The 25474-nt window shown below is 44.4% G+C and overlaps 1 protein-coding gene across 6 annotated transcripts in view; it reads left to right on the forward strand.

Annotated features, from left to right (window-relative positions):
* The window catches only part of BNC2 (basonuclin zinc finger protein 2), a 1178402-nt gene that overhangs the window by 753061 nt on the left and 399867 nt on the right, over positions 1-25474 (forward strand). For 4 of the 6 annotated variants that reach the window (XM_086961470.1, XM_086961471.1, XM_086961474.1 and 1 more), the window contains exons 1-2: positions 14307-15050; positions 16042-16217. In XM_086961470.1, the coding sequence (XP_086817596.1) occupies positions 14972-15050; positions 16042-16217 (255 nt within the window). In that variant the 5' untranslated portion in view covers positions 14307-14971. Of the gene's footprint in view, positions 1-14306; positions 15051-16041; positions 16218-25474 lie in introns of those variants that run through there. The other 2 variants (XM_086961473.1, XM_086961472.1) reach the window with 1 other exon arrangement.

Raw genomic sequence — 25474 nt, forward strand, 5'->3', positions numbered from 1 at the left:
GGAGCTACACAACGCCGGGGCAAAGATAATCCTCAGGTTCGGCATCGACCGCGAGGAGCGCTACGTCGGGCCTGGAGTCACACGGACCCCCAACAACACAGTACCTTAGGAAAATGAAGCACACGATGATCAGCGGCGTCGAGCAATCCGGCGTCGCGTCTTCGGTGTCGATCAGGCCTCAGCAGGCGTTGTCGATGATGCAGTTGCACAGAGTGAGCAGCGCTCACGGCGTCGAAGGGCACACGGTTGATGCGGTCAGCAGCGGGGCAGACACGAGGTCCTCTGGAGTTAGAGCCGTACTCCTACTCACTGGCGTTGCTGCTGGCGTCGGTCGGGCCCAGCGTCCGATCGTCGTGATTGCTGGTTCTTTCCGAGGTGCTGGATTCACACTTCCAGCGAATAGCACTTTTAGCAGATGAAGTCCTTTAGCCCTGTGACTTCAGCAGGAGACTGGCACTCTTCCAGTCCTTGGAGATTTTCTTAGCAAGCGTGAGAGTACACACAAAGTTCCTCTCTCCTGGTTCCTTGGCAAAAATAAAGAAGCACTGCAGGATTCCCCCAACAACAGCACACTGGCAGAAGGGGTAGGCAGTCCTTTAGATCAGCAGGCCTCTTGTCCTTGGTTACAGGGTTCCTTGTCAGAAGTGATCTGATTTCCTAATTCAGGGGTCCTTCTCTTATACCCCTTTTCGTCTTTGATCCCTTTGTCTATGCCGGGGGTTTCCCAACATCCTGGGTCTGTGGTGGGTGGAGCTAGGCAGTAGCACCTGGCCTATTCATTGAGCCGGGCTGAGTCCTCAGACGCCCCGCAGGAGGTGGAGCCAGCATTGATACTGGCAGGAGCAGAGCTATCGCCCTCCTGGCAGGAGGTGGGGCTAGGATCGTCCATGGCAGGCACAGAGCCATCAGTCGCTTTGCAGGAGGTGGAGCCAGCATTGTATCAGGCAAGGCAGGCTATCAACAACTACTCTCCCCCTACTCTCAACGTAAATGTCCCACTCATCCCACACTGACTCATCCCGACCTGTGGAGCCACCCAGCTCCTGTCACACACACGCAAGACCAGCAGAAACCAGATATGGTTAGACAAGAAAATAGACACTTTCTGAAAGTACTATTTTCGAACCCAGAGTCCAAAAACCATCCACACCAACGGATGCGTAATTAAACCCTGAGTTCAGGGATACCAAACTCGACATTGCACCATGCTCCCCGAGCCAGCTAGGATTATAGCGTTAATAATCCCGGCGGCCCATTCTATCCAACGGAGAGCAGGCTACCTCGCAATAGTGAAGCACGAAGATGGCGGCACTTCACTATCAGGACGTGCCAACTTGGTCAGGCGTGTCCTACCTTACACTTACAATGCACCCTGCCCATGGGCCTACCATAGGGGTGACTAACATGAAGTTAAGGGAAGGTTGGAGGGGCTGGCAAGTAGGGATACCTGCGCAGCCGGCGTGACAGTACAGGACTGCACGTGGGTCTCGCAATGACCGACCCGTAGACATTCTTTTCCAAGGCCGCTCCTGTGGGTGGCACAACGCGTGCTGCAAGCCCACGAGCAGCATTTGTATTTACAAGCCCCGGCACTCCTGGTGCACTAGACTGGGGACTGACAGTAAACTAAATAAGCCAAACATGGATACAATAAATACATCAATTTAACATAGGGAGCACTTGCGCTATGGCACTGATCAGCAGTGACACGGCGCCCAAAGCATATACCAGCAAAACATCGTAAAACAGTAGAGGCAAACAGAGAAAATGGAGGAGAGACTCAAGCCAATGATGTCAGGTCTAACATACATCATTCAGTATATGAAAGAAACAATCAGCCCTAGGTTCAGATCTCAATAGCACAATGCATTTCTGGACGTCTTGTAGGTCCCTTCGTCAGGGGAAACACTGTAAATAAATACACACAGGCACATCAGTAAGTTTAAAAAAAAATGGTAACATTATAACATGTTAGAGAATAGTTACACTTAAAGAATATCCTTCACCAAGAGGCCACCATCAGTGCAGTGTGTAAAAAATGAATAATAATAATCATGCAATGACTCACACCATTGGTTGAGGGCCACCCCCTCTGAATAATCCGTAACTTCTATAGTCAACCGTAAGCGGTATCCTTGTCCTGCAATATTTGTATAAATGTTTTCCAAGTTGGCATATAAAGGTCATCGACCTAATACATCACAGTAAGACACTACTGAACTCCAAACTAATCATCCCTTATGTTAAACAACGAGACAACTTCAGTTTCTTTGGCTCCAGTTTATTTTGACTCAAAACCTCTATACAACATATATATAATGTTTAAAACATGCGTAAATAACTGCGTGTTTTAAACATTATATAGTGATTGGCTTTTGTTGGTAAACTTGACAGGGTTCGACAGCATCGTGGAGCAGGAAGGAGGAGTTGTTCGTTGATAGGCATTCTGAGTGGAAACGTATAGAGGTTTTGAGTAAATCTGGAGCCAAAGAAACTGAAGTTGTCTCGTTGTTTAACACAAGGTATGATTAGTTTGGAGTTCAGTAGTGTCTTACTGTAATCTGTGATGTATTAGATCGATGACCTTTATATGCCAACTTGGAAAACATTTATGCAGATATTGCAGGACACGGATACCGCTTACGGTTGACTATAGAAGATACAGATTATTCAGAGGGTGTGGCCCTCAACCAATGGTGTGAGTCATTGCATGATTATTATTATTCATTTTTTACACACTGCACTGATGGTGGTCTCTTGGTGAAGGATATTCTATAAGTGTAACTATTCTCTAACATGTTATATAATGTTACCATTGTTTTTTTTTAACTTACTGATGTGCCTGTATGTATTTATTTACAGTATTGCCCCTGACGAAGGGACCTACACGACGTCCCGAAATGCATTGGGCTATTGAGAACTGAACCTAGGGCTGATTGTTTCTTTCAAATACTGAATGATGTATTTTTGAAAAATGTTCTTGTAAATGTAAATTAGTAAAAAAAAACTTGTATTTCACTGTATATGATGAAAGTTACTGTGAATCAACAGGAATACATTGTATCAGAGAAATAGTTAAAATGACAGATCATTATAAATTCTTCTTGGTTGTGCGCAGCTAAGCCTGACTCAACAGTTTTGTTGACCAGCCACTTTTTCATTGTTCTAAATTTGAGTATTAGGGTATACTCTGTTCGGTGCAGCACACAGATCATTAGAAACAGATTAATGTGTTTAATTTTGAGAAACCTGGTGTGCTCAGAACACACTTGTTAGTTTTATTTTTTAGGCCTATTTCAGTTTCCCTATCACTATTCTTGTTACAATACAATAAATGTGACAAAAGGGTGTTTGATCTATAAAGGAAAGATAAAGTTCTCAGTATGCTTTCTTTGGAACAGCAGACGTCGGGTTGCTTTAGGGATATTTTTATGTAACAAAAAGAGAGCGTAGGAGAAGATAAAGAGAAGCAAATGGCTTCCTCTTTTTTTCTTTGAGGTTTGTTTGTAGTTATTCTGTGTCATAATCCTCATTTTCTCCATATCGCCTTACTTTCAGAAGACTGTTTAGGTGTGGGGTTCTGTCCATATTCCATTCCTGAATATCAAGTTCAAGTTCAGATTGCTTTATTCGATTTTTGTTTCAAATTATAAAAGTGTGCAGTTAAAAATACAATCATGATTAAAAAAAAAAAAAAATCATACATATGAAGGCACAAATTATCTGCGGATTAAAAGTTAAAAACATTTGCTCACCCTGTGAAAATAGTTGTCTTGGTAATAACATACTTTACAGGATTCGTGTTAACAGTTCTTCCATTACATCAGAAAGAAAGTTGATAGGGGTTGCAGTACTTAAGACTATTATGCGGTAAATCAAATCTGTTAAGCACGGGGATACTACAGCAATACGGTAAGCAAACTCCTCTACCCAGCCTGGTATTATCCTCGGCCGTTGGTCTGGGAGCAGGGCTATATGAAGTGCTTGGGTAGAAATCGTGTAGATCCCAGGTAGATATGAGGCCATCACCTTCTTTGGGTGGCCAAGTTTGGAGGTATGGAACAATATGTCTACTCCTAAATCTTATTAGTACCAAGTCACCATTGATGTCTTTAGGGAGGGGACCTAGCCAGCCCACTCTCCTCACGCTCATAATCCTGCCGTCAAGATCATGGGGCAGGGGTCTATTTTTTGATAGCCAAAACTTGACCTTATTTAACAAGTCATGTTGTCTCTCTGATTTTCCCTGTTTAAGTTGCGGGACTTCCGAGAGGACGCACACAAATGGAGTGGCCTCTGGAGGTAGATGAATTCCAGAAACCCTGTTGTGCGCTATAGTGGGTTTAAGAGGGGCTTTAGGAACATTTGAGGGCAAAGAAGTGGGAACTAGTACTTGGGTTTGGGCAACTTTGTTTTGTGTGGTTAGTTTAGGCGCATTAGGGGGAGCAGTTGACAAGGGATGATTAGATATTGTAGCATGGGTAGAAGGTAACAAATTAAATGTAATTGTTTCCTCAATCCTTGTCAGTCTATCCCCCAAGGTGTTAATTTTGTCAACCAGGGGGTATATAATAGATTTGATCAGTTGTTCGATCATAGACAATAAAGCCATCTGGGAAGAGGGTGCTAGGTCGTCTAATTTTTTTGCCGCCTCTGGAGTTGGGGGGAATTGGTAGGGGGAAAAGTTGGACTTGGGGACCCATTTTGTAATTTTTGTATTTTAGATTGACTCTCATTATATTTATCCCCGTCATGCTTCCTTTTGGCAGATGTAGCCCGAACGGGTACTATACTTTGGGTATTGGCTTTTGTGAAAATGGAAAAGGGTTCCAGCACACTCTCATTAGGAGCTAATGGGTTAATGTTATTTGGCGGGGAGGGTAATCCTGCTGGGACATACCTAGTCTTACACAGACTGTTTAATTCCTCCAACAATGAGAGGCTACACGTTGTACTGGTTATTTGTGGAGAAGATTGATTACTACTTGGGCAGTCTATAAGCTGGTCGGAATTATTTTTACCAGCATCTCTATGCGTAGGTAAAAATGTACTATTTGTGTGCTTGTCTTGCATCCTGGGGCAAGAATCCGACCAAACGGCTATTTTAGTGACAACCCCATTGCGGGGCATAGTATGGCTTGGATGTCATAAAGTTATTGAAGTTTATTAAGCAAGTACTACTGTCCAGTACAAAAAGTCAACCTGTAGCTTTACCTCCTCTTGAAAAGCCAAGGGGCGTGGCCCGTCCCGTCCTCCTCAGGCCTCTGAGGGCCACAGAGGGCCCGCCCTTTGCCCGGGCTTAGCCTGTGCGCTAGCCCCCGACGTGAGGGCTGTCCTCCTTTTTCTATCCCCTCCGGGCACGGAAGTAGCAGCAGAGGAGTCTGGGGGATGTAGTTTCCCCACCCCACGGCGGCCGCTATCCTGTAGTTCAGCAGCGGCGGCGGGGAAACACCAAGGATCCCAAAATGTCCTGTGGGCAGCAGTGAGCAGGTAGGGGTGATTCTCCCCCCAAGACGAGTATTCTTCCCCCCAAAACGAGTGTTCAGAGGAGCGCCCCTGAATATCATAATTGGACACTCTAGAACAATTTCTTCTACATCGCAAATCCTAAACCTCTTATTTTCTGTTATTAGTTCTCTGGGTGTGCTCTAGACACGTGCAGTAAATTGATTTTATCTATAGATCTTTCTAGTGGGTTATATTTTAGTCTCAATCTCTTCCATCTTTCTCCCATTTAAAGCTATCCCTCCTCCACTGTTACATGAAGAAATGTCTCAAGTGTGGCATCCGGTTAATTTCAAGTTTTCATTATGTCTGCTTAACTTTACAATTAATTCTAGAATTTTTCTATTTTCCCTGCTCAGCTGTGGAACCCATTGTTTGTATATCTCCATCGGTTGAAAAAGTAGCTGTGGTAAAGAATGTTCTGTTTAAAGCTATATTGTGACTCGAAATAGTCAATGTAAAGAGTGTCTAGTCAGAGAGTAGAAAGGTCTCCAGGAATTATCATTCCTTCAGAGAATAAGTGACTTTGGAGAAAAAAAAAATTGTAATTGCTTTGGAGGATACAGTTAATGAAAACTACCAAAGGCCTTGATCTTCCATCCGGTCTAACGGCAGTATATTTGTAATTACCAATTGCATATCTAATGTCACTTAAAGTTGTGATAGAGGGTTATAAATTGACCTCTCTACCAGTATTCTTGAAGCTGTACTTAAGTTATGATGGCATCTTTACTTCTAAAAGTTTTTTTTTTTAAAGGCTTGTTTTGAAAGATTTTGCTTATTATTACTGAGGCAAATGGTCTTGCCAAGAGATCGCTCAGATTTTATGCCGTTTTGGTAAGATGCAAACTGTTGGAAAACTGAAGGAAGGTTGGCCTGAAAAAATGTTTACTTTGTCACGGAACCAAACCTCCTCAGAAACATGGAGGACCACGGGTCCCATCAGTTTTAGGATTTCATTAATCAGATTGTATACTATATCTTTGCAGTTTTCACAGTTTTTTTCTTTGTATTTCTGGCTTGACAGCACAGATGTCTGCAGGAAATAATGTTACTAAACCTCCAAAAGATACCTAGAATGGTCTTTTTCTCTGTGCAGAGTGGTATTTTCTCACCTCCTGATTTTGGCTGTTATATGAATTGTTCCCCCTCTAATGGATTGGTTGCCTTGCATGAGGGACTAATTTGTGTCTCGAAAGTACACTTAATCATCACACGTTAAATTATTTATGTCATTTATGCATTGCAATTAGAAAACAGTTCGTTTTGGCTTTTTTTCAATGCTTTAAGCTTCTTTAAATATTTTAATTGGGAATCATGTGAAAGTCACTCATAAATGTACGCATAGATTTACACGCACACATGCATAGGGGTGCACAATCTACCTGTTTAAAACTGAGTAAACATTGGCAAAGTCAATTGGTCTGGCCTTAATGCAGCAATAAATGAAGACACTGTCTGCATTAGCTCATTACAGAGAGGCCTATTGACTTTGCCATCCTTGTAGTATTTGTGTCAGAAAGAGACTAATCTGCATCCCTTATCTGTTGATTTTATGGTTTGGGTTCCATCCGAATAAGTGATCTGGGAGCTGAGTGTTTGAATGGCAAATTCTGTGGAGTAATACTGTCTTATTAATGCCATCCAATCCCTATGTAGCACAGTTTACAGACAGTAGCATTGCAATGCTCATTTCAACTAAGTGGAGGGATGAATCTCAAAGAGTGAATATTTATTGTCCCTTTCATCTTCGTATTCATTTCCACTGAAAAAATGTTTAGTACACCTTTGGTGAAGATACCCTATGTTATTGAAAATTACTCTTGACCAAGTGTGGACACAGGATTTTTCCTATTTGTAAAACACTACTTCAGCTACTGCAAGATATGAATTTTAAGATCCTACATTTGGGTCTTTATTGTGTTTCCAAAGACTTTAACTCCACTCTGTGTCTGACCGATATCCTTGCCCGAAACTTCATTGCCACTTCTCCGATCTCCACGTTAACACTGATGCTAAATGTTCAGTCATTCAGTTCAGTATACAAGGGCTTTGCCTTCAGTGAGCCAGTCCCTGGTTTTCCTTGCTAGAACTACTCATGGGCAGCTTGAGACACTGAGGACTCTCCTCTGAACTAGAAATGTACACCACGCATGTGTTGCTGAATATCAGCCTCGTATGGGAGTCTTCCTTGAGATATTGGGTACATTACCTTCTTGCTAAACATCCCGCGATCCTTCTTTAACTTTGGTATTTTTATGCAGAGGAATTTCATCCACTTTATTTTTGTATTGTTTAGGTTATAATCGTTGAGAAGTGTTTTCCTTCTTGGAATCTAAGGCAGAGTGTAGATGGCTTTGACGTTGTCTCTACGTGCCCTACAGAGATGCTTAATTTGCAGTTTCAAGAGGGTACTGTGATCTTCATTGGAACATTGCCACCTCGGCCTCTACGACAATTCCAGCAAACCCTGGAGATAACTCTTAACTGACAACTTGATGACACTCCCAGAAATGCATGAATCTCTAAGGCATGAGAAAAACACCTACTCTTTGAAGAAAAAGCCCTCCCCCACAATGTTGGGACGATGGGATTTATATTTTAAGAGAAAAGAATTACATGGAAAATAACGTGTTAATGCCTCATTTTGAAATGTTATGGTTTTATGAATCACGTCTAAGTGAGAGTGATTTTTTGTGAAGAGGTCACACACATGTACACATGAAAACCGTTTGTTAAACTATTTTGCAATGGTTTTTAAGACTGTTTATTTAATGGAAACAATTCTGCTTCTCGCGATCCCACACGTACCTTCCATTATCTGTAGGGATAATTTCTCTACGGCAAATTTTGGTAATTACCTGGCATAAGCGGATGTATGACGTTACAACGCATGCTTTTACCACGCATGCTGTTACAACGCAAGTATTACAACGAAAACCTTTACAACGCATTACACTTGGGGGTGCTGAATAGTGAATAGTTTAATTTACTATTCCAACTCCAGTCCCCGTGGACACTAGGGAAGGTGTTGGATAGTAAATTAAAACTATTCCTTATCCTAGTGCGCCCCCCAGTGTAATGCGTTGTAATGGTTTTCGTTGTAATACATGCGTTGTAACAGCACTGCGTGGTAAAAGTTGCGTTGTAAAGGTAGCATACCGGTATAAGCGCCCTTCAAATAAATGTTTCTGTAAATGTGGAACAAAAACTGACTAGGTGAAAAAGTAGTACAAAAGGGGGTGGTGGTGGACGGAGCATCTGAATCAATCAAACACTCACACCCAGTCAAAAGATCTGGGTTTAATCCATCACCGTTCTTTAGTCCACTCTGCCACCCCAGTTCAGACATGGCTATATGCAAATCAGTCTGACCCTGTGCCTCATGGGAACAGTCCAGCCCGAACTGTCAAGCCATGTCTTCCCTGGACCGGAAACAAGCTTCCGAGGACCGGTTTCTGGCATTCCAGCCGTCTTCAGCCCGGCTTGCTTGAATCCAGTGGCAAAGTGAGCAAGGGACTCACGTCTGAGCTTACCCTGCCACACTTATGGCGGCCAAAAGCGGTACAAAAGGGGGTGGTGATGGACGGAGCATCTGAATCAATCAAACACTCACACCCAGTCAAAAGATCTGGGTTTAATCCATCACCGTTCTTTAGCCCACTCTGCCACCCCAGTTCAGACATGGCTATATGCAAATCAGTCTGACCCTGTACCTCATGGGAACAGTCCAGCCCGAACTGCCAAGCCATGGCTTCCCCGGACCGGAAACAAGCTTCCGAGGACCGGTTTCTGGCATTCCAGCCGTCTTCAGCCCGGCTTGCTTGAATCCAGTGGCAAAGTGAGCAAGGGACTCACATCTGAGCATACCCTGCCACACTTATGGCGGCCAAAAGCGGTACAAAAGGGGGTGGTGATGGACGGAGCATCTGAATCAATCAAACACTCACACCCAGGTAAAAGATCTGGGTTTAATCCATCACCGTTCTTTAGCCCACTCTGCCACCCCAGTTCAGACATGGCTATATGCAAATCAGTCTGACCCTGTGCCTCATGGGAACAGTCCAGCTGAAGACAGCTGGAATGCCAGAAACCGGTTCTCGGAAGCTGTACTGTTCCATTTACTGGGTGTGAGTGTTTGATTGATTCAGATGCTCCGCCCATCACCACCCCCTTTTGTACCGCAAGGTGAAAAAGTAGCCCTCATTGAGCAGAAAAAAGTTAACCAAGCCCCTTTCAGAGCCATGTTCAGGCCACTTTTCACATTTTCTTGCACTGTAGGTTTCACCTACAAGAATAAAAAATGTTCTTCACTTCTAAATGGAAATCATGATTTACAGAATAAAGTTTTTTAGCAGACATGCTCTTACTCTCTTGGAAAGCTCCACCTAACTGAGAGATGTTTCAGCTTCAGTAAGGGCAGACAATGGAAATGAGGGGGTGGCCATGAAAAACCCTTTATAATTTTCACAAAATCAAGCTTTCCCATGATTCAGAAACCTTTTAGAAGTAGTTCCTGTTATTCTAAATGCACACCATTATAAAGTTTGCAGGGTGCAAAGTGGGACATGGGAAGATTATCCATAGGAAAACTTATTTTCCTGTGTAGACAGAAAAAAATGAATAAAAACAAGGCAAAGGCACTGTTGTGTCTAACCTTTTGGTGGCAAACTGCACGGAGAAGGTTGTTGGCTGTCAGGAGCATTCCTGTAAATTTGACAGACTTTGGGTTTTCAGAGCTTATGTCTGGAACAATATGTTTTGTAAATCACAAGAAAATCAAAATCTTAGATAAGAGTAAACTTATTTCATCCTAGATTTTTCATTTTGATTTTAAAACATGCATACTAATCTGTAAATCAACATTAATGTCAGCCTGTTCATGGGTCAAGAGAATTCGAGAGAATTACGCCAACAGCACGAAGTTGCCCAAATGGCTTGCATATGAAATCTGTTGTGATCAGAACAATAGCGAACTTTGAAGCAAGAAAATATTTCTACCCAAAAGCTACAACTAAAGGCCACATAGTTATAATGACCTACTGTCTACCATTGACAGGAGAAGGAATGCTGGTGGCAGAACATTCTAAGGGTACTGGGGTAAATGAAAGCTCACGGGAGAAGAGTAGGGGGAGAGAAGAGACTAGAAATAATGACGGAATTTGACAAAATCTGTGATGTTAACCTGAGCTTTCAGACATTTTACGTCATCCCTTACTCTTAAATACATTTTGCGTCACTAAAACAATAGTTAATTTGTTTGAAATATCTTACTCCTAACAGGTCGGAAATATTCTAAAAAAAATATACACTTCTGCTGAAACAACAAGTGTGGAATAGGTAAAGGTAGAATGACCTACACATAGTCATTCAGTTCCATACTACACTAACAACATGCCTGGACTCAGGTACACTGTTTGGTTTTGCATATTTAGAGGTGCAACTTTACACCAGCGCACTCTGGGCATGACTGCGCAACTTGCAGATGAATTGTACTACATCCATTATTTACTGTGCAATTGTTCAGTACTGTGTCCCCAAAATGCATTCCATTTTCGGAACACACAACAGTCACAGAGGATGCACACAATGTGCACACTCTCAAGTTAATATATGAAATTGGCAAGACAGACCCTTTGGGGCTGGTCCTTTTTGATTTCAGGCTTTCATGTCAAAGTACCTGGCGCATATAGGCTCCAACAGACCACCTTACCTAATATGTAGGAGCAAAGCACAGTCCCAGCATTTCGCAATTTTGGCTGCCTTCCTGAGTTAAGGGATTGATTGTTTTTTGAGAATAAAGGGACTTGAACATTTGTTTATGACTATACGTGATGTGCATGCCCAGGACATCATGTACCTCCCGCTTTAGCAATTTGGAGGGTGGTGTCACTGTGGAGTTTTGTGTGATGTAAAGGATTTATGTTTATGGCTATGGTTCTTTCATCGAGACTCCAGGCAGAAGCCCATAAATACCTCTGCAAGAAGACAGTACGATTGAACTAAGGGGTTAGAGGAACCAATGAAACCAGAGCTCATAATGGAAGACTGGGAAGATGGATGAAAGGAGAGCAGAAAGAAACCAAAGAACGGTGGAGTGATGGAGAGGAGGTTGGAGCGATGGATTGAACAAAGAGTGGGCCTTTGTAGTAATGGATGTGTGATGGTTGAAGAAAAGTATGCATAGGCGAGTGGAAGTAGAGAAGGTTGACTGGGTTGAAGGAGAGAGGGATAGACAGATGCGCTAAATAGAGAAAAAGATGGCGAGTGATGGACAGATGAGGGGAAGGAAGTATAAAGAAGGATGGAAAGTGGGCAGGTGAGGGAAGGAAGAATGGAGAAACTGATGTATCGAGGGATGTTGGGAAGGAAGGAAATATGGATGATGGTTGAATGGATGGAAGGAGAAACTGAAGGTTGGAACAGGGCAGTAAAAAATGTCTTGATGTATGGAATGGGACAAGAGCAAGGAGGATGGGGAAGGATGGATGAAAAAAACAGTAAAAATTAATGGGTCAATGTCAGAAGGATGAAAAGGAGGATAGCAAACCCTCAGATGGGTACAGGGCTCGCTCTCATCGCTTGGTTGCTCATTACTCTTTTAAATTTGTTTCAAAGTGGGAAGGGGTTCTGCCTACCCCTTGTACAGGCATGAATGAGGGCTTGAATATTCCCACTTATTGAGGTACCTCATTCTCCAGTAGTGACCATTTCTGGCAAGCACAAAGAAGCACCATGCTAACCGGCTTCTAGAGTTTTCAGTGAGGCTTTTATTTTATTATTGATTTAGCAAGGAAAGTAACAAAAAATCCCCAGCAAATACAGCCTTTCTCTATAACCGTAATGTGTAGTATTGCAGTAGAGAGCTTGGTGAAAATAAAGAAAAATGTGGCTTCCGCTCTTTTACCCAATTTGTGTAACCGCTGTTTTGTATGTTGAGGCAGTGTTTTTCCTTAGTCACCCTTCCACCCCACTTCCCTGAACCCAACAATCATCCCCCGCACCTGTTTTGGTCACGTTTGGCCTATCCCCTGAACCCCCGCATACCAGAAAAAAAATAGTGTCTTTGGTTTTCTTAGTTATGGGGAGGGGTAGAGGGTTTCACATAATGCCTTGTGAAGCAATGGACATACATGGTTCCTATTGGTGACATTCTTATAAATACCAGAGGATTTGAGGTAACCGATGCCCTGAAACACACTTCCTATTTCAAAGATTACAAACTGAGCAGCAACAATAGCTAATAACTGGAGCTGTTTGCATTACCGTCGGCGATTTTCGGGACTATGCATATCACGATATGTCCAACGGTCTGTCAGAAAAGGATTCGCTTGGCGCGCCTTGCCAAGGCCAGCCTTAAGCATAGGCAAGCTGGGCCCAGGCCGCCAATTTTCTGAGGGGCCCATTGAGCTGTGTGCATTAAGGTTATGTCGCCAGAATAGCGCCTATCTCATCTTGCTTTAGTCTTCTCTTTGTCCCTGGATGTTCGTTTCTGTCTGATTTCAGTTTAAAGTGGTTTTATCCTTCATTAACATGCGGCGGTGATGTTTTTAACACCCTTTTAGCCTCCTTCCTTGCCCTCCCTTCGCCCTCTGACCCCTGCTGACACACATCAACAAAACCATCATCCTTGAGGCAGCTTAGCTACCGGTGATGTAGGTGGTGGGGGAGGTCCGGGGATGTTTGTGCTCAGGGGCCAGTCCCTGCTCATCCAGGTACTGACCAGGGACACAAAAGGGACCCACTGCAGCCTCCTTTAATTCACTACTGTCAGAGCGCCAAGTGTCTCTCCGCCCACACCCAGGCTCTATCCTAGCTAAGACCGGCTGGCAGTGCGGCTGTGCCCCCTCTCGGCTCGCTGCCTAGGCCTGCACCTGAGCGAAGCACCAGCGAGCCTGACTAATAACCCCTGCGCACACTCCATCGATTTTCCGGGAGAGAGTTTAAGGACTAAACAAACTTGGAGTTGGTGTCTTAATAAAGTGCGCCTCTCGGGCTGTCACTTGCAGTTACAACGCAGTGCAGTTGTGTGTGTGTGTGTGTGTGGAGGGGGGTCAGGAGGGGGGGGGGGGGGGTCAGGCAGAGCTGTCGCCGGCCATTGTCAGCATACCCCCCCCCCCCACCCCCCCCCCTCTCAGTCGACGAGCCCTGGACTCTGCAAGGCCACCTTGCAGGGGCCGGCGGGGAGCACATTTCTCAGTTTTACCCTAATGACTTGCAACACTGATAATGTGCCTGATGATCTCCCATTGATTTCGCTATCACCGGCTTGTCTGGTAATTGATCCGTTGCTGAGCCTCTAGTTAATTATATCGGCTCTGACACGGCCCGGCCCGCGGGGACGCCCGCGCGCCCGCCCGACTCTTGCAGGAGACTGCACTTCTAATGAAAGAGTCTGTTGCTGCAGGTGCGGCCTGCTGCCGCGCGCCCGGGTTTTTGGTGGGGCTTCTGTTTCTCCTTTCCAGGACTGCAGGACACTCGGATCCGAGGGGAGGGGGCGCGGAGGGAGGAGCAGGAATGCCGAGGTGGGGTGGTGGAGGGCGGGGGGAGGAGGAAGCCTGGTATTGACAGTGTCCTTAAGCCTCCCACAAATAACAGCCATTAGCGGGAAGGTCAGGCGCTGAGCAGGCAGCTTGACTGAGGCACTGAGTGCCACTTCACGAATCGAGAGCCCAGCACATTTTACGGCCAGTTTAAATGGGTAATAGCTGGCTGTAAATGCACAGCCACTGTTGGCACACTCCGCGTGCATAGCACCCCCCCTTACCAAGAGGTCGACCGGCCCTTAAACATTTAAGCATTCAGCGTAGAATATGTGTATTTTATTCAAATACATGTTTTTTGTGGTTGTCACTGGCGTGATTTCCCCCACCCAGTTAGGCAACATAAAGGGATTACGCCCATTTTCACCTCATAAAAAAATATAATTCAATTTTGTACTAGACGGAAAAAAATGTGTCTGAGCGCACCCCAGCTCCCCTCCCCTCGGAGGACGTGAGGGTGCCGGGTTTGAGAGCGTGCGCGCGTCTAATGGTGGCGCACGCCGTGGGGAAAGTTTTTAACAGAAAAGCTTTCAGGCTGAGGCTGCGGCCAGGGAGGCCCATTTGTGTCAGCGGCGCGCGGCCCCATCCCTCCTCATCGCGCGCTAATGACCCCGAGAGCGCCGCGCGCCTCCCTGGGCTCCTCCAGCCGCACTTTACCGCCATCCCTCAGCGGGAGAGTGCCTCATCCATTCTCCGGACGCACTCTTTTTGTTGTTCTTGTAGTTTTTTTCACCTTATTTTGGAGCAACCCGTCTTATTTTAGGATTCATGCTCATTGGTCCATTTGTATTTGTACTTCTGAAAAAAAGGACTATAGCTCAGTGCGTCACTGCACGCGCTCCTGAGATGTTTGCAGTCTGCGGGGCGCAGGTTCGAATCCGAGCAGAGGCGAGTGCGCGTTTCATTCTTTCGAGGTCGAAGCAATGAGTACCCTGGCGCTGGGTAACTGTAATACGTATTATTCAAGCAACGGGTCGCTTGTTGGCGTGGACTACGTAAATGGTCAGTATTAATCGTTTTATTTCAAATTCTATTTGTTCATTATTGAAAAAGCCTGCATGACGGTTTGCGCTGTCAGTTTCTTTTAAAAAATTGATTGTTTAAACATGTTAATACAACCCACCAGTAAATAGGCTGTCTATGTTGCTAGTATAATTTATGTATTTTTAAAACTAAAAAGTGCATGTATTATTTATTTAAAAAATTGGAATAAACGCATTTCTGATTTTATTGTCTTGAGGTGGCATCCCGCTTGCTTTTTCGTCTGATGGAATTCTTGTCCTTTAATGCATTTCAATTTTTTTACAATTTCAATTTATATCAATTTTAGGAAAATGTGATTTCGTTTAATCTATGTGTGGTGGGCGAGGGTGGCGTGTCTTCCCCGACCCTTGTCCCCAGAGCGCTTCAGAAAAAGGGGAAATAACTGAATAGTGTATGTGTTCGTAGAATTGGGCACCGTTTATTAAGAAGTGCCTTCCTGAAATGTGTCCACCTGCCCATGGTCTTAGCTGGCAGGTGGCACACATTGGGTGGGGGTGGGCGAGGGTGGCAGCACACATTCCCATGCATGGCCAGTGACAGCTAAAGAAGTTACTTTTGAAGGGCTGCCCGCGCACACCGGTGGCAGACGTGGCATGCCGCTTCTGGCCGAGTGTGGCCGCAGCCTGCTCCTCGTCCAGGTCAGGCCAGCTCCCGGCGCTGCCCCATGCCGCATGTGTGCTCCGCGCGCAGCCCGCTCCAGTGACCCCCGGAGGGGGCGCATACCTGACAGGCGGCGGCTGCCCAGGGGAGACCCCAGCCCATGCATAAATGATACCCGCGCGGAAGGTGCGAAAGACGCGCTGACCCCCAGCCCCTCCTGCAGCTGCACTCCCCTCCCCCAGCCCCAAGTGACAGCAGGCACCGCGCTGTAGACAGCTCCTTAACTCCTCTGCACGCGTGCTGCCTGCCGGCTGCCAAGAGGCTCACTGCTTCCACCTTCACTTTTCAGCCCGCGCAGGCGGCCGCGGATGTGAGCGGAGCGGCGGCGGCGGAGAGGGACGGAGCGGCGCCCGCACCGGCAGCCCCATGCAGTACGGCACCAGGACGCCCAGCAGCAGCGAGCCCGCCTTCATGGGCACATGGCAGCCCGGTGAGGCCAACCTGCTCTTCAGGATGTCCCAGCAGGTAAGGGGGGCCGCGCTGCTCGCCGCCAGGGGAGGGCGGGGGGCTGTGGGGCTCTGTGCCTGCCTCTGCCCGCCGCTGTGCATGCAGCATGCCAGGCAAAGTTTGCAAGCCGGCCGACGAGTGCAACTTCATGCTTTCAGGCGCGTGCCATTGTTACGTGAGTGGCATCGGTACCTACGGCCACACAAGGTACCCCAGCAGTGGTGGCTGTAGCTGAATGAAAGAGAAACTCACAATATGGCAGTTTTTCATCTTTTTTCATCTTTCTTACCCTCTTCTGCTTTCTCATAAGCTCTCTTCCGTTTTTTTGTGGGTTTGTACCCTAACTTATTTCCTTTCTTCTTTCATTCTTCCTTGCTTTTGCTCTTTTGATTCTAACACGTTGTCTTTGTTTTATTGTACTTCCTCATTTCTCTGGTCCCATTTGTTTACATCTTTCTCTTTCTTCTTCCTTTCTGTCTTTCTTTCGCTCTTTCTCATCCTTTCTTTTATTTTTCTCCTTTCCCCCTTTTCTTCTGTAGACCTAGTTATTCCTTCCTTCATATTCTCATCTTAACTTACCTCTTCCATCCTTCCTATCTCTTAATTGAACTTTTTTCTTCCATCCTTGTCCTAGTGTTACATTTCTTTTTCTATGTTCCAGGTTTTTGTTATGCTTCTCTTTCTTCCTTCAGTTCCGTGTTTTCTTTTAAATTCACATTTCCCTTTCTCCCTTTCTTCCTTCCCCCTGTCCAAGCCTGATAGCAGATATAGGGGCCCCTCCAGAGTAGCATAATTGACTGCATGTGGCTGCCGGCAGCTTTCTTCCATCCGCAGGAGTGCAGACCAGTTGTGCTGCAACTTTTGCCAGCGTGGAACACGAGGTCATTACTGGAGACTTTCAGATGTTGACTTTACTACTCTCCCACCCTCTCTTTCACCCCACTTTCTCTCTCGCGCCCCACTTTCCCTCTCTCACCTCGCTCTCTTACTCAGTCTCCCCCTTCCACACACAGTTTTTTTTTTTTTACTGAGCTGTGACTTGGCTTTATCCCCAGCGCTGCTCCTGCACCGGGGGCCGCCTTCAAGGCATCTTGGAATGCTGGTTCTGACGGAAAGCTGAAATGTTATTGTGAGGCCAGTAATAACTGATAATTAATCACAGGAGTGGGTGTCTCTGTACCACGCTCTCGGTGGTACGTGCCCTGCCTGCCCCAGCTCCTTTTACTGAACAGCCTGGCTCTGCTGGGCGTACCCCAACAGCGGCATGGTCAGAGCCAGCCTCACCCTGGCCTGGACTCGAGGGCGGGAGAGGGGTTCCCACCGGAACCCTCTGTAGGGGTGCTCATCTCCCAGCAGCAGTGTGGTACTTCGCCTCCTTGGATCAGGTCTTCGTCCAGTGTACGGTCAAGCACCACCATCATCACTGTGGTCCCAAGAACGCCTCTGTAGCTCTGACTGATGCCCCATGTAATGTCCCATGTGTAGTGAATGCACGCACAGATGTTGTAAGAGTTCTCTGTTGGAGAGACAAACCTAAGTGACAAGGTAAATCTGTTGATGCAGAGATTCTTTGCAGCCTGAGCCTTCTGCAGGGCGTAGGGGGATGCATTGTGATAACCCCTTTAGAAGGGACACTGCCACTGTCCCTTATACCAGTAACTCTATTTGGCATTCTGAGTGGCACCCGCTTCTGGCCGCTGCAATACACTTATAGGAACGTTTTACCATCCCCAAAGAGTACCCATGGGTCGTTTCGGTATTACTGAGTCCCCCGTATGCAGGACGAGTGTCTTGGTCCACCCCACCGCATCTTCTATGAACAGGACATGCAGACTGCTGAAAAGTGGAAAGGGAGCTCTGCTTAGACGGCGACTGACCTCTCAGAATCATCCTCGCTTTCTGCGAGGTATGCTTAAGAGGAGTGAGATTGGAAATAAGGCTTCCTCCATAGTGTTCTACAGGATTCCACGCCATCCGATCTGAAGGATAATCAATTGATGAATGCCTGTTGAGCCTTGTAGCACTGGCGTGAGCAGTTTGGTCTAAAAAAGATTTTGCAAATAGACTTAATATACAACAAGACTGTGTTGGGGGAGCTTGAAAACACAGAAAAGCTATAAGACAAAAGAAGGGCATGTACACAAAGAGTGAAAAGCTAGAACATTCAGTTGAATTTTGCACACATATCTAGTTCATTTTTTGACGGAGCTCTACTTTCACTGTTTCACACTTTCACTTGCACCTTAAAAATTAAGGAATTTCTATTCTAGCAAAGTTGTGTTTGTGCAAGAGATACGTGTCTCCCTACATGTTAGGCACATTTAAAAGGGGATATTTGCTTGTAGGAGAAAAGAGTAAACAGATGTTTAGAGAAAAAAAGTATGTAGAATATCTGAAAGAAGCTACTTATTGACAGTCTGTCATCTCCTCAAAAGAGGCTTTAACATTTTAAAGGACACAGTCCTTTAGACACAAAGCAGTCCTACAGAGTCTTTGGATAGGGAAATTTGTCATTTTCAGTTATTTGTGTTTCTTTTTTTTATAATGATATTTTTTCGACTCCTCTAAGCTCTGGATTTCAAACAAGGTAACCTATGTATTGTCGATAGCTTTTGATGATCAGTACAGCCATTATGCCAAGATATGCAAGTGTGCCGCACAAGACTGTAAATCAGCATTTTTATACAACTTTGTGCTGCTAGTAACAGGAAATATAAACATGCCTTCTCTTATATTTTTCATCTCTGTTGATGAAAGAATACTACTAATGTACATTTCTCCCCCAATGCATTTAAACAAGTGTTGGCCATATAATGGTGCTATTTGAAGGCAAGAATTAGATAAGTTGTGTTCTTTAAAAAACGTAGGATGACATTTTTGTACTGGTGGAATGAAGATGACGAAGCACAGAAACCTGTCTATGGAGATGTTGAAAGCTCAGTGCAGTTTTACATTACTTTTTAGCTGTTCGATTGTGCCTGGTGACTGAACTAAATCTTTTTATTTTTCGACTTGCTTAAATTTGGCCTTATTCATAGGGTTGTGAAATGGGCGCGATTACAAAGCAGTGCAGGTAACCAGTTATTGTCCACTACTTTGCAGGTGGCCACCACCGAAGTCTAATTTGAGCTTGATTATCAACCCGCTGTCAAAAGTGTTAGTCAATATGAAGAATGAAGAAATGTACTTTTCTAGGCAAAGGTTAGATGATATTCCCTATTGAAAGAAAGTGGTTGCTCCAATAAGCAAGTGCTCTGTGTCATTGTCAGCCTGGGTAGTTGATAGTTCTCATGGGAGAATATGCGACTGCTTTTGTGAAGGAAGTTGCTATGAACCCAGATTGATCGGCGTTAGGTTAGGATTGATGAGGAATTGCAGTCTTTGCCCCCCTTCCACCGCTCCTCTTTCAGAGGTCACCCTACAGTGTGCCTCAAGAGTTTCTCAAAGCATTACTAACGTGGTAGAAAGTCTGTTTTTTTGTTTTGTTTGCAAATTGGTCGTTTTTAGGTGCCATTTAATAAAATGCTGTGTGCATTTGACTGCTGCTCTAAGCAGTGATCTTTCTTCTTGCAGTGACCGTCGAGGTCTTGTAATGCTCCATAGCACTCTGGGACATTTTAAGAAAGGCGTCCCTAAGTGAGAAATCGCTGTAACCCATTGTGCCAGAAAATGCCACAGACCGCATTTGACAGCTTTCCTGTTGCTTGGTGGTTCAGAAGAGGCAGGGAAGAGGGACTTTCAAATGTAAACTTTAAAACATCTTTGCCTTCTCATCCCCTTCAATTAAGAGTGGAAGAACAGTCCTTCAGTTGCGCTATCAATGAATGAACAGCACATACCCATGTAAAGCCACACGTGAGTCGCACATAAATTGACTGACATTACCTCCTTTATCTGCATGCACTGCATGTATAGCAGAATTGTTATTCCCCAACATCTTGAAGTTCCCTCCCTCTTAGGTCACACCAGCATTAATTAATGAATGAATTCAATCATGGTGATAATTTCCATTTTATATTTGTTACATTCAGAACATCATAGTAAAGGGGTGTCAAATGCTTGTAGTAGTTGCTTATTTTGTACACTGCCCTCACCCTGTGGGCACCCTCATGGCAGTAGCAAGGGGTCTTCTTCTTCGCCCTGGCCCTTATACACTTGAATTTCACCACTGTGATGAAACAGATGTCTAATTAGTTGGTGGCGGCTACGTTTGTCGTACATCAAGCTGCAGAGTACACAATCCTCTCTTTGGATGCCTCTGATTTGTTTACAGGGGCATGCAGAGTTAGCCTGCCGCTCGCCTATGGCCACTGCTCTGAAAAGAAAGAAGCGAAAGCGAACACCCTGCTGCAGCAGTTTTGTAGAAAGATCACCAACTCGTCTATCCTGAGTCTCATTAGCTTTCTCTTTTAGTTGAAAAGCAAATATTAGTCCTGTTTTTACTCATAAACCCACCTTTTCCAAATACATAGCTAGGAAATATGCACAACGTGCGGTTATCTATTGTCCATGTATACAAACCCATTTAAAGGCTCCCCTATGGGTGTTTTTACATTGGTTTTACGCCTTGTGCTGAAGGTTAGCATAACCCTGTGACTCCGACAGTTGTGAGCGTGCAGAGGGTCCCCCACAGAGCTGCAGAGATCCACCACTTTTTTCTGGACCACATCACAAACTTCTCGGCTTGTTTGCACTATCATCACATTTAAAATAAATAGTTTAACATAAAAGTATGAAATATTCATATAGAGCGCATTAAGTGGCACAAGTCATTGCAGCAGCTCTGCTGTCTGTCATATGTTAATTTGCACTGCATTACAAGACATAGGGTTGTTTTCCCCTGTTTAAAGGGAAGGGTTGTTGTGGTGAACGTGACCAAGTATCTATTTTTTTTTTCTCAAGCCAATAGCATCATCTTCCTCACTGATGCATGCTTGCTGTGCATCTCTGGGTGCTTATGGCGCCCCAATATATAAATCCAACTACCTGCTTTTCTGTTTTGTCGCAATCTCCAGCTTCTAGTTAAGAATGAATGGTTTGGACACATTTCTAGAGGATTTGCAGTGTACACTAAACAGCATTTACAAAGAAGTCCGCTTTTAAAATGTGTCTTGGGTGGTAAATTAAACATGTTTTGCCGACATAGCAGGTTGGCTCCATAGACAGGTAGAAAACATGATTGAAAGTGCCCATATTTCTCTCTGTAGTTTGCCCTCATTGTATAATTACTGTCCAATTTTACTATGGTAGTAGATTGTAGTAATAAGTATATATAGGGTTTTATTTAGATGTTTTTTTGAATGAATAAGGGAAGATCTTTTGAACTTCTAAAAGTTATGTTCAGGCAGTGTGTGTATTTATTTGTCTGTTGTTATTTGGCATTCGTATAGTGTACAATCTTACGTTAGTGTAGCATTTATGGGTTTGTGGATGTCTGTGGCATCCATACTTACAGATCCATGTCCATTCGGGTGGGAAAGAGTGGGTGGAAAACTGCAAAATTAAAACCATACCGTAATAATAGTATTTTCTACAGCACTATGTATTGCGAGGGAAGGGTATGCATATATCATAGTTCGTCCTTATGGAAATAAATGCTACTTTGACCAGCATGTAATTTTCATTGTGAAAGTGTTGGTTGTATGTATCTATATGTGTATATGTATGTACACTAATATGGTTATATATTCTTTATAATATACACTAAACGTGCATTTTTTTTAGAAAGATGTACAAGTAAATCGATCTGACTCAGGCACATTTCACCTACATGGAAGTAAGATTATTCTATTGGGTCTCTACATCTTCATGCAAAAGAAGTATTAAATTGTCCTCAAACGTGGTTTACTTTATAAACGTCATGTGCCATTTGAAAATATTCATGTACTGTCCATGATGCAAGAAAGTGGCGAATAATGTTAGCCAATTTTTCCTGTGTCAATTTGAGATACAGCTGAATTTTAAGCAAATGCTTCTCCGGGGCACAAGCTATTTTCTGTACCTGTGCAGACTGCTGAACCTTCTTGAACCCCCACCCTTTCATATGTAATGTAGAGCTAACTCTACATGTAATGGCGACAGTGATGTTGTGAGCAAAAGCTGGGGTTTTGACGCTCGAGGAGGATATCCTCCCCCTCCAGGGAAGGGGCAAGCGAAGAGGTTACAATTGCTCGAGGGGAGAAATGATTAGATTGGAAGGTACATGGTCCTGGTGCCTTACGAATATTTGATGTGATGTCACAATCTCTACAGCAACGCCTATGTCCATGCATCTCGAAAGTTGACCCTGGCCATAGCTATGTAGAATAATCTGACTCTTCCGGAGCCAAAGTTTTTTACTAGTTGCTAACAGAATCATTTTAGATCAAATAAACATCTCAATTCCACAGGCGGCTTGTTTTGTAAAAAAAAAAGTTCTATTTAGAAGCAAAGAATGGACGTTCTCTAAGGCAGCAGCACCCGAGCCCTAGCTGTTTCCAGCATTTGATTAGGGGGGCCGGTGAGAGGACTTGTTTCTGGGTCACTGTGACACTGGTGGGTGATTGCAGCGGAACTGGCTGTTCGCTGATTACGGAGCTGGCATCTGAACCTTCCATCTGAACGCGTGCTGGTACTCTTCCAGCCCCCCCACTACCCATTCCAAGCATATTGAGATGTTTTTATGCGATTTCTTGAAATACTCCATGCGTGTTAAAAAATAAAGAAATGGCTAGCATCTCACTACTAAGCATCTGCAAACCTAGACTGTGCTTCTCAGGCATTGGGAGACACACACCAGTGTCTGCAGCAAAATTTACCTGGGAGACTGTGAGTCTGAGCAACAGCACATAAACAGATGAAGGGGATTGGGAGCTTGTGCATTTTGCATAGATAATTCCCGCCCCTTCCATGACTTTCTGCAAGGTGCAAGAGTAGCTCAAGCCATCATAAGAAAAATCTGTAAATGAATCAAATATTACCAAGTTCTTGTTCTTTGTCGAGGGAATGTTTATGGTGCAAAGTCTGGGAAAGTAAATTAAGCCAAAAATTATACACTGGTCTTTCTCACAGAAGAACAGATCACTTTTCCCAATACCGAGGAACATGTGTTTGTTCTCATAGGTGTTCAGTGGGCACGTTATGCACAGAGACAAACAGCCTTGGTCCTGCTGTCGATATAAAGGAAGACCGCCTTAATGCCCACAGAAGCACAGTGCGCTAGGCCCGTCTTGGCTGTTCGGGGCAGCCAGTCTGCCAGGGGTGAGTGTGTGATGAATGGGCAATCAGACAAGAGCCGTGGCATCTGTCCGTGCTGAGGCTCGCTATGCTGCCAGGCCCATTGCCCCCGCGGCGGCTGCTGGTGCACACACTGAGTTAATGAGGCACAAACACAACCTGGATGCCCACATATGCCCTTTGTTGTCTGGCATCTCGGTTTACATAAATTCATACTCTTTGGAAGGTGATTTAAGTAGATGAAATTATTCAAATCGGTAGGAAAGGAATGTATGACTATATTTCAAGTGCACCTACTATAATTCCACAAGGTGGCCACACGACTGCACTAGTTACTTTAATGCCCCCATGGGCGCTTTAAGGAAATGACGCAGAAACCAGAAGTAGACTACTTGGAAATTGTGCACTTTTTTTTGAAAGAATTGTGGGGCTGTTGATAAAATTCTGGCAGTCTATTTTAATTAGACATTTTCAATTTGAACCACATAGTGCGCAAAGGCATACACCAGAACAATTCCATTTTCTTAGTAGCCAAAATTTAAAAAGTGGCGACTTCTGCACAACTCGATAAATAGTACTATGTGCCTATTCCAGTTACCACTTACAAAAAGGGAAAAACCTCGTCCAGAGTTCTTTTAGAAAATACAACCCATGGACTGATGATTCCAGAACTCCCCCTTCCAGAAAAATGTAATACATGTCATACTAGTGTATTCCACCCAGACACCTGCCACTACAAATGATTCATTCAGCACTTGTATTGTAATGCCTTATGGTCCTTTAAACACTGATGTACAATGCTGTCATACACTTCTCTAGATGTAGTCATGCTCTAGAACGAGCCTGAAATGTGTGAAATTATTTACAGAATGTTGTAAAAGTGTTTGCTATTGAAATGCCCCTGTTTTTTAAATATTCACATTGATTCGATGTGATGTTTTGTAAATTGACTTGATGTAGAATCCGTTTCTGACATTTTTAACTGTACAAGACAGAACTGTGTAATAGGCAGTTTCTGCTAGCCAGATGTGTTGAATAGGCTGTGGAACAGGAAGATCGCTGGTAGATGGTTTTGTTGAAATAGGTGGAGTGAAACTGTGAAAAGTGCCTGCAACTGGTGGAAAGGCCTGGTTAGAAGTGTCCATTTGTTTTCGGCACTTAAATCTTGGGACTCTAGAAGAGAGCTACTCATTCTTTCCCTTTTTGCACTGCTTCACACACATTCTGCTCACACTTGACCTCCACGCTGCACAGCTTTTACTCACAGATTCCCATGTGGAAATGAGACAAGTGTTACATCAGGTAGAACCAAGATCTGTTTCGACCCTGTCTAGTATGGATGGTGAAACCATTTTCAAAGGTAGATGACAAAGACCTCCAGAAATCATGAATTTAAAATTGAGATTTAGAGCCTGGTCAAAATGTAATCAATGGTGACCAGTTAATAGCTGTTGAGCTAGCTCAATGGAGAAGTGCTTTGGCTGCAAAAATCCATAAGTAAGAATTCCATGGTGTAAGCTGCCCTCTCACCTTTACAAGGTTGATAGTATAAATATTGTCGAGTTGGATAATAATAATACAGATTATTTCCACCGCTATTATACCACAGTGTTGGCAGAGAGTGCTCTATAATAGCAAAGTCTGCCCCATCATTTCTGTTGGATCTCTGTGGCATTGGAGGTTATACCAATGCACTAGGCAGGATATTTGTCAGCTCAAATATGAGTGGTTCTCCAGCAAAGTGCTATGAGGCATTTTTATGTGTGCACCATCTTCCATCGGTGCAAGCACAAATGCATATTGATGGATTGCAATCTCTTTGGCGCAAATGACACGGGCAGCGTGAGCATCTGATAGCAGTTGGAAAGAGATGCAGCTTCCACACCTCCCCAGCCCTGGTTTCATGCTCCTCCGGTGAAAGATCTGGAGCGAGAAAAGGCAGTGCTGCTGCTGGAGGCGCCGGTTTGCAGGTGTTGACACATAGACAGCTTACAGTCGTGGGGTTTAAGTGCGTCTGTAAGTGATTGCGTGGTAAGAACATGTGACTGCGCTCTCTGGCT

This window comes from Lissotriton vulgaris, chromosome 3_1 (genome assembly GCF_964263255.1).
Source record: "Lissotriton vulgaris chromosome 3_1, aLisVul1.2, whole genome shotgun sequence".
In the NCBI taxonomy this organism is placed as follows: Eukaryota; Metazoa; Chordata; class Amphibia; order Caudata; family Salamandridae; genus Lissotriton; species Lissotriton vulgaris.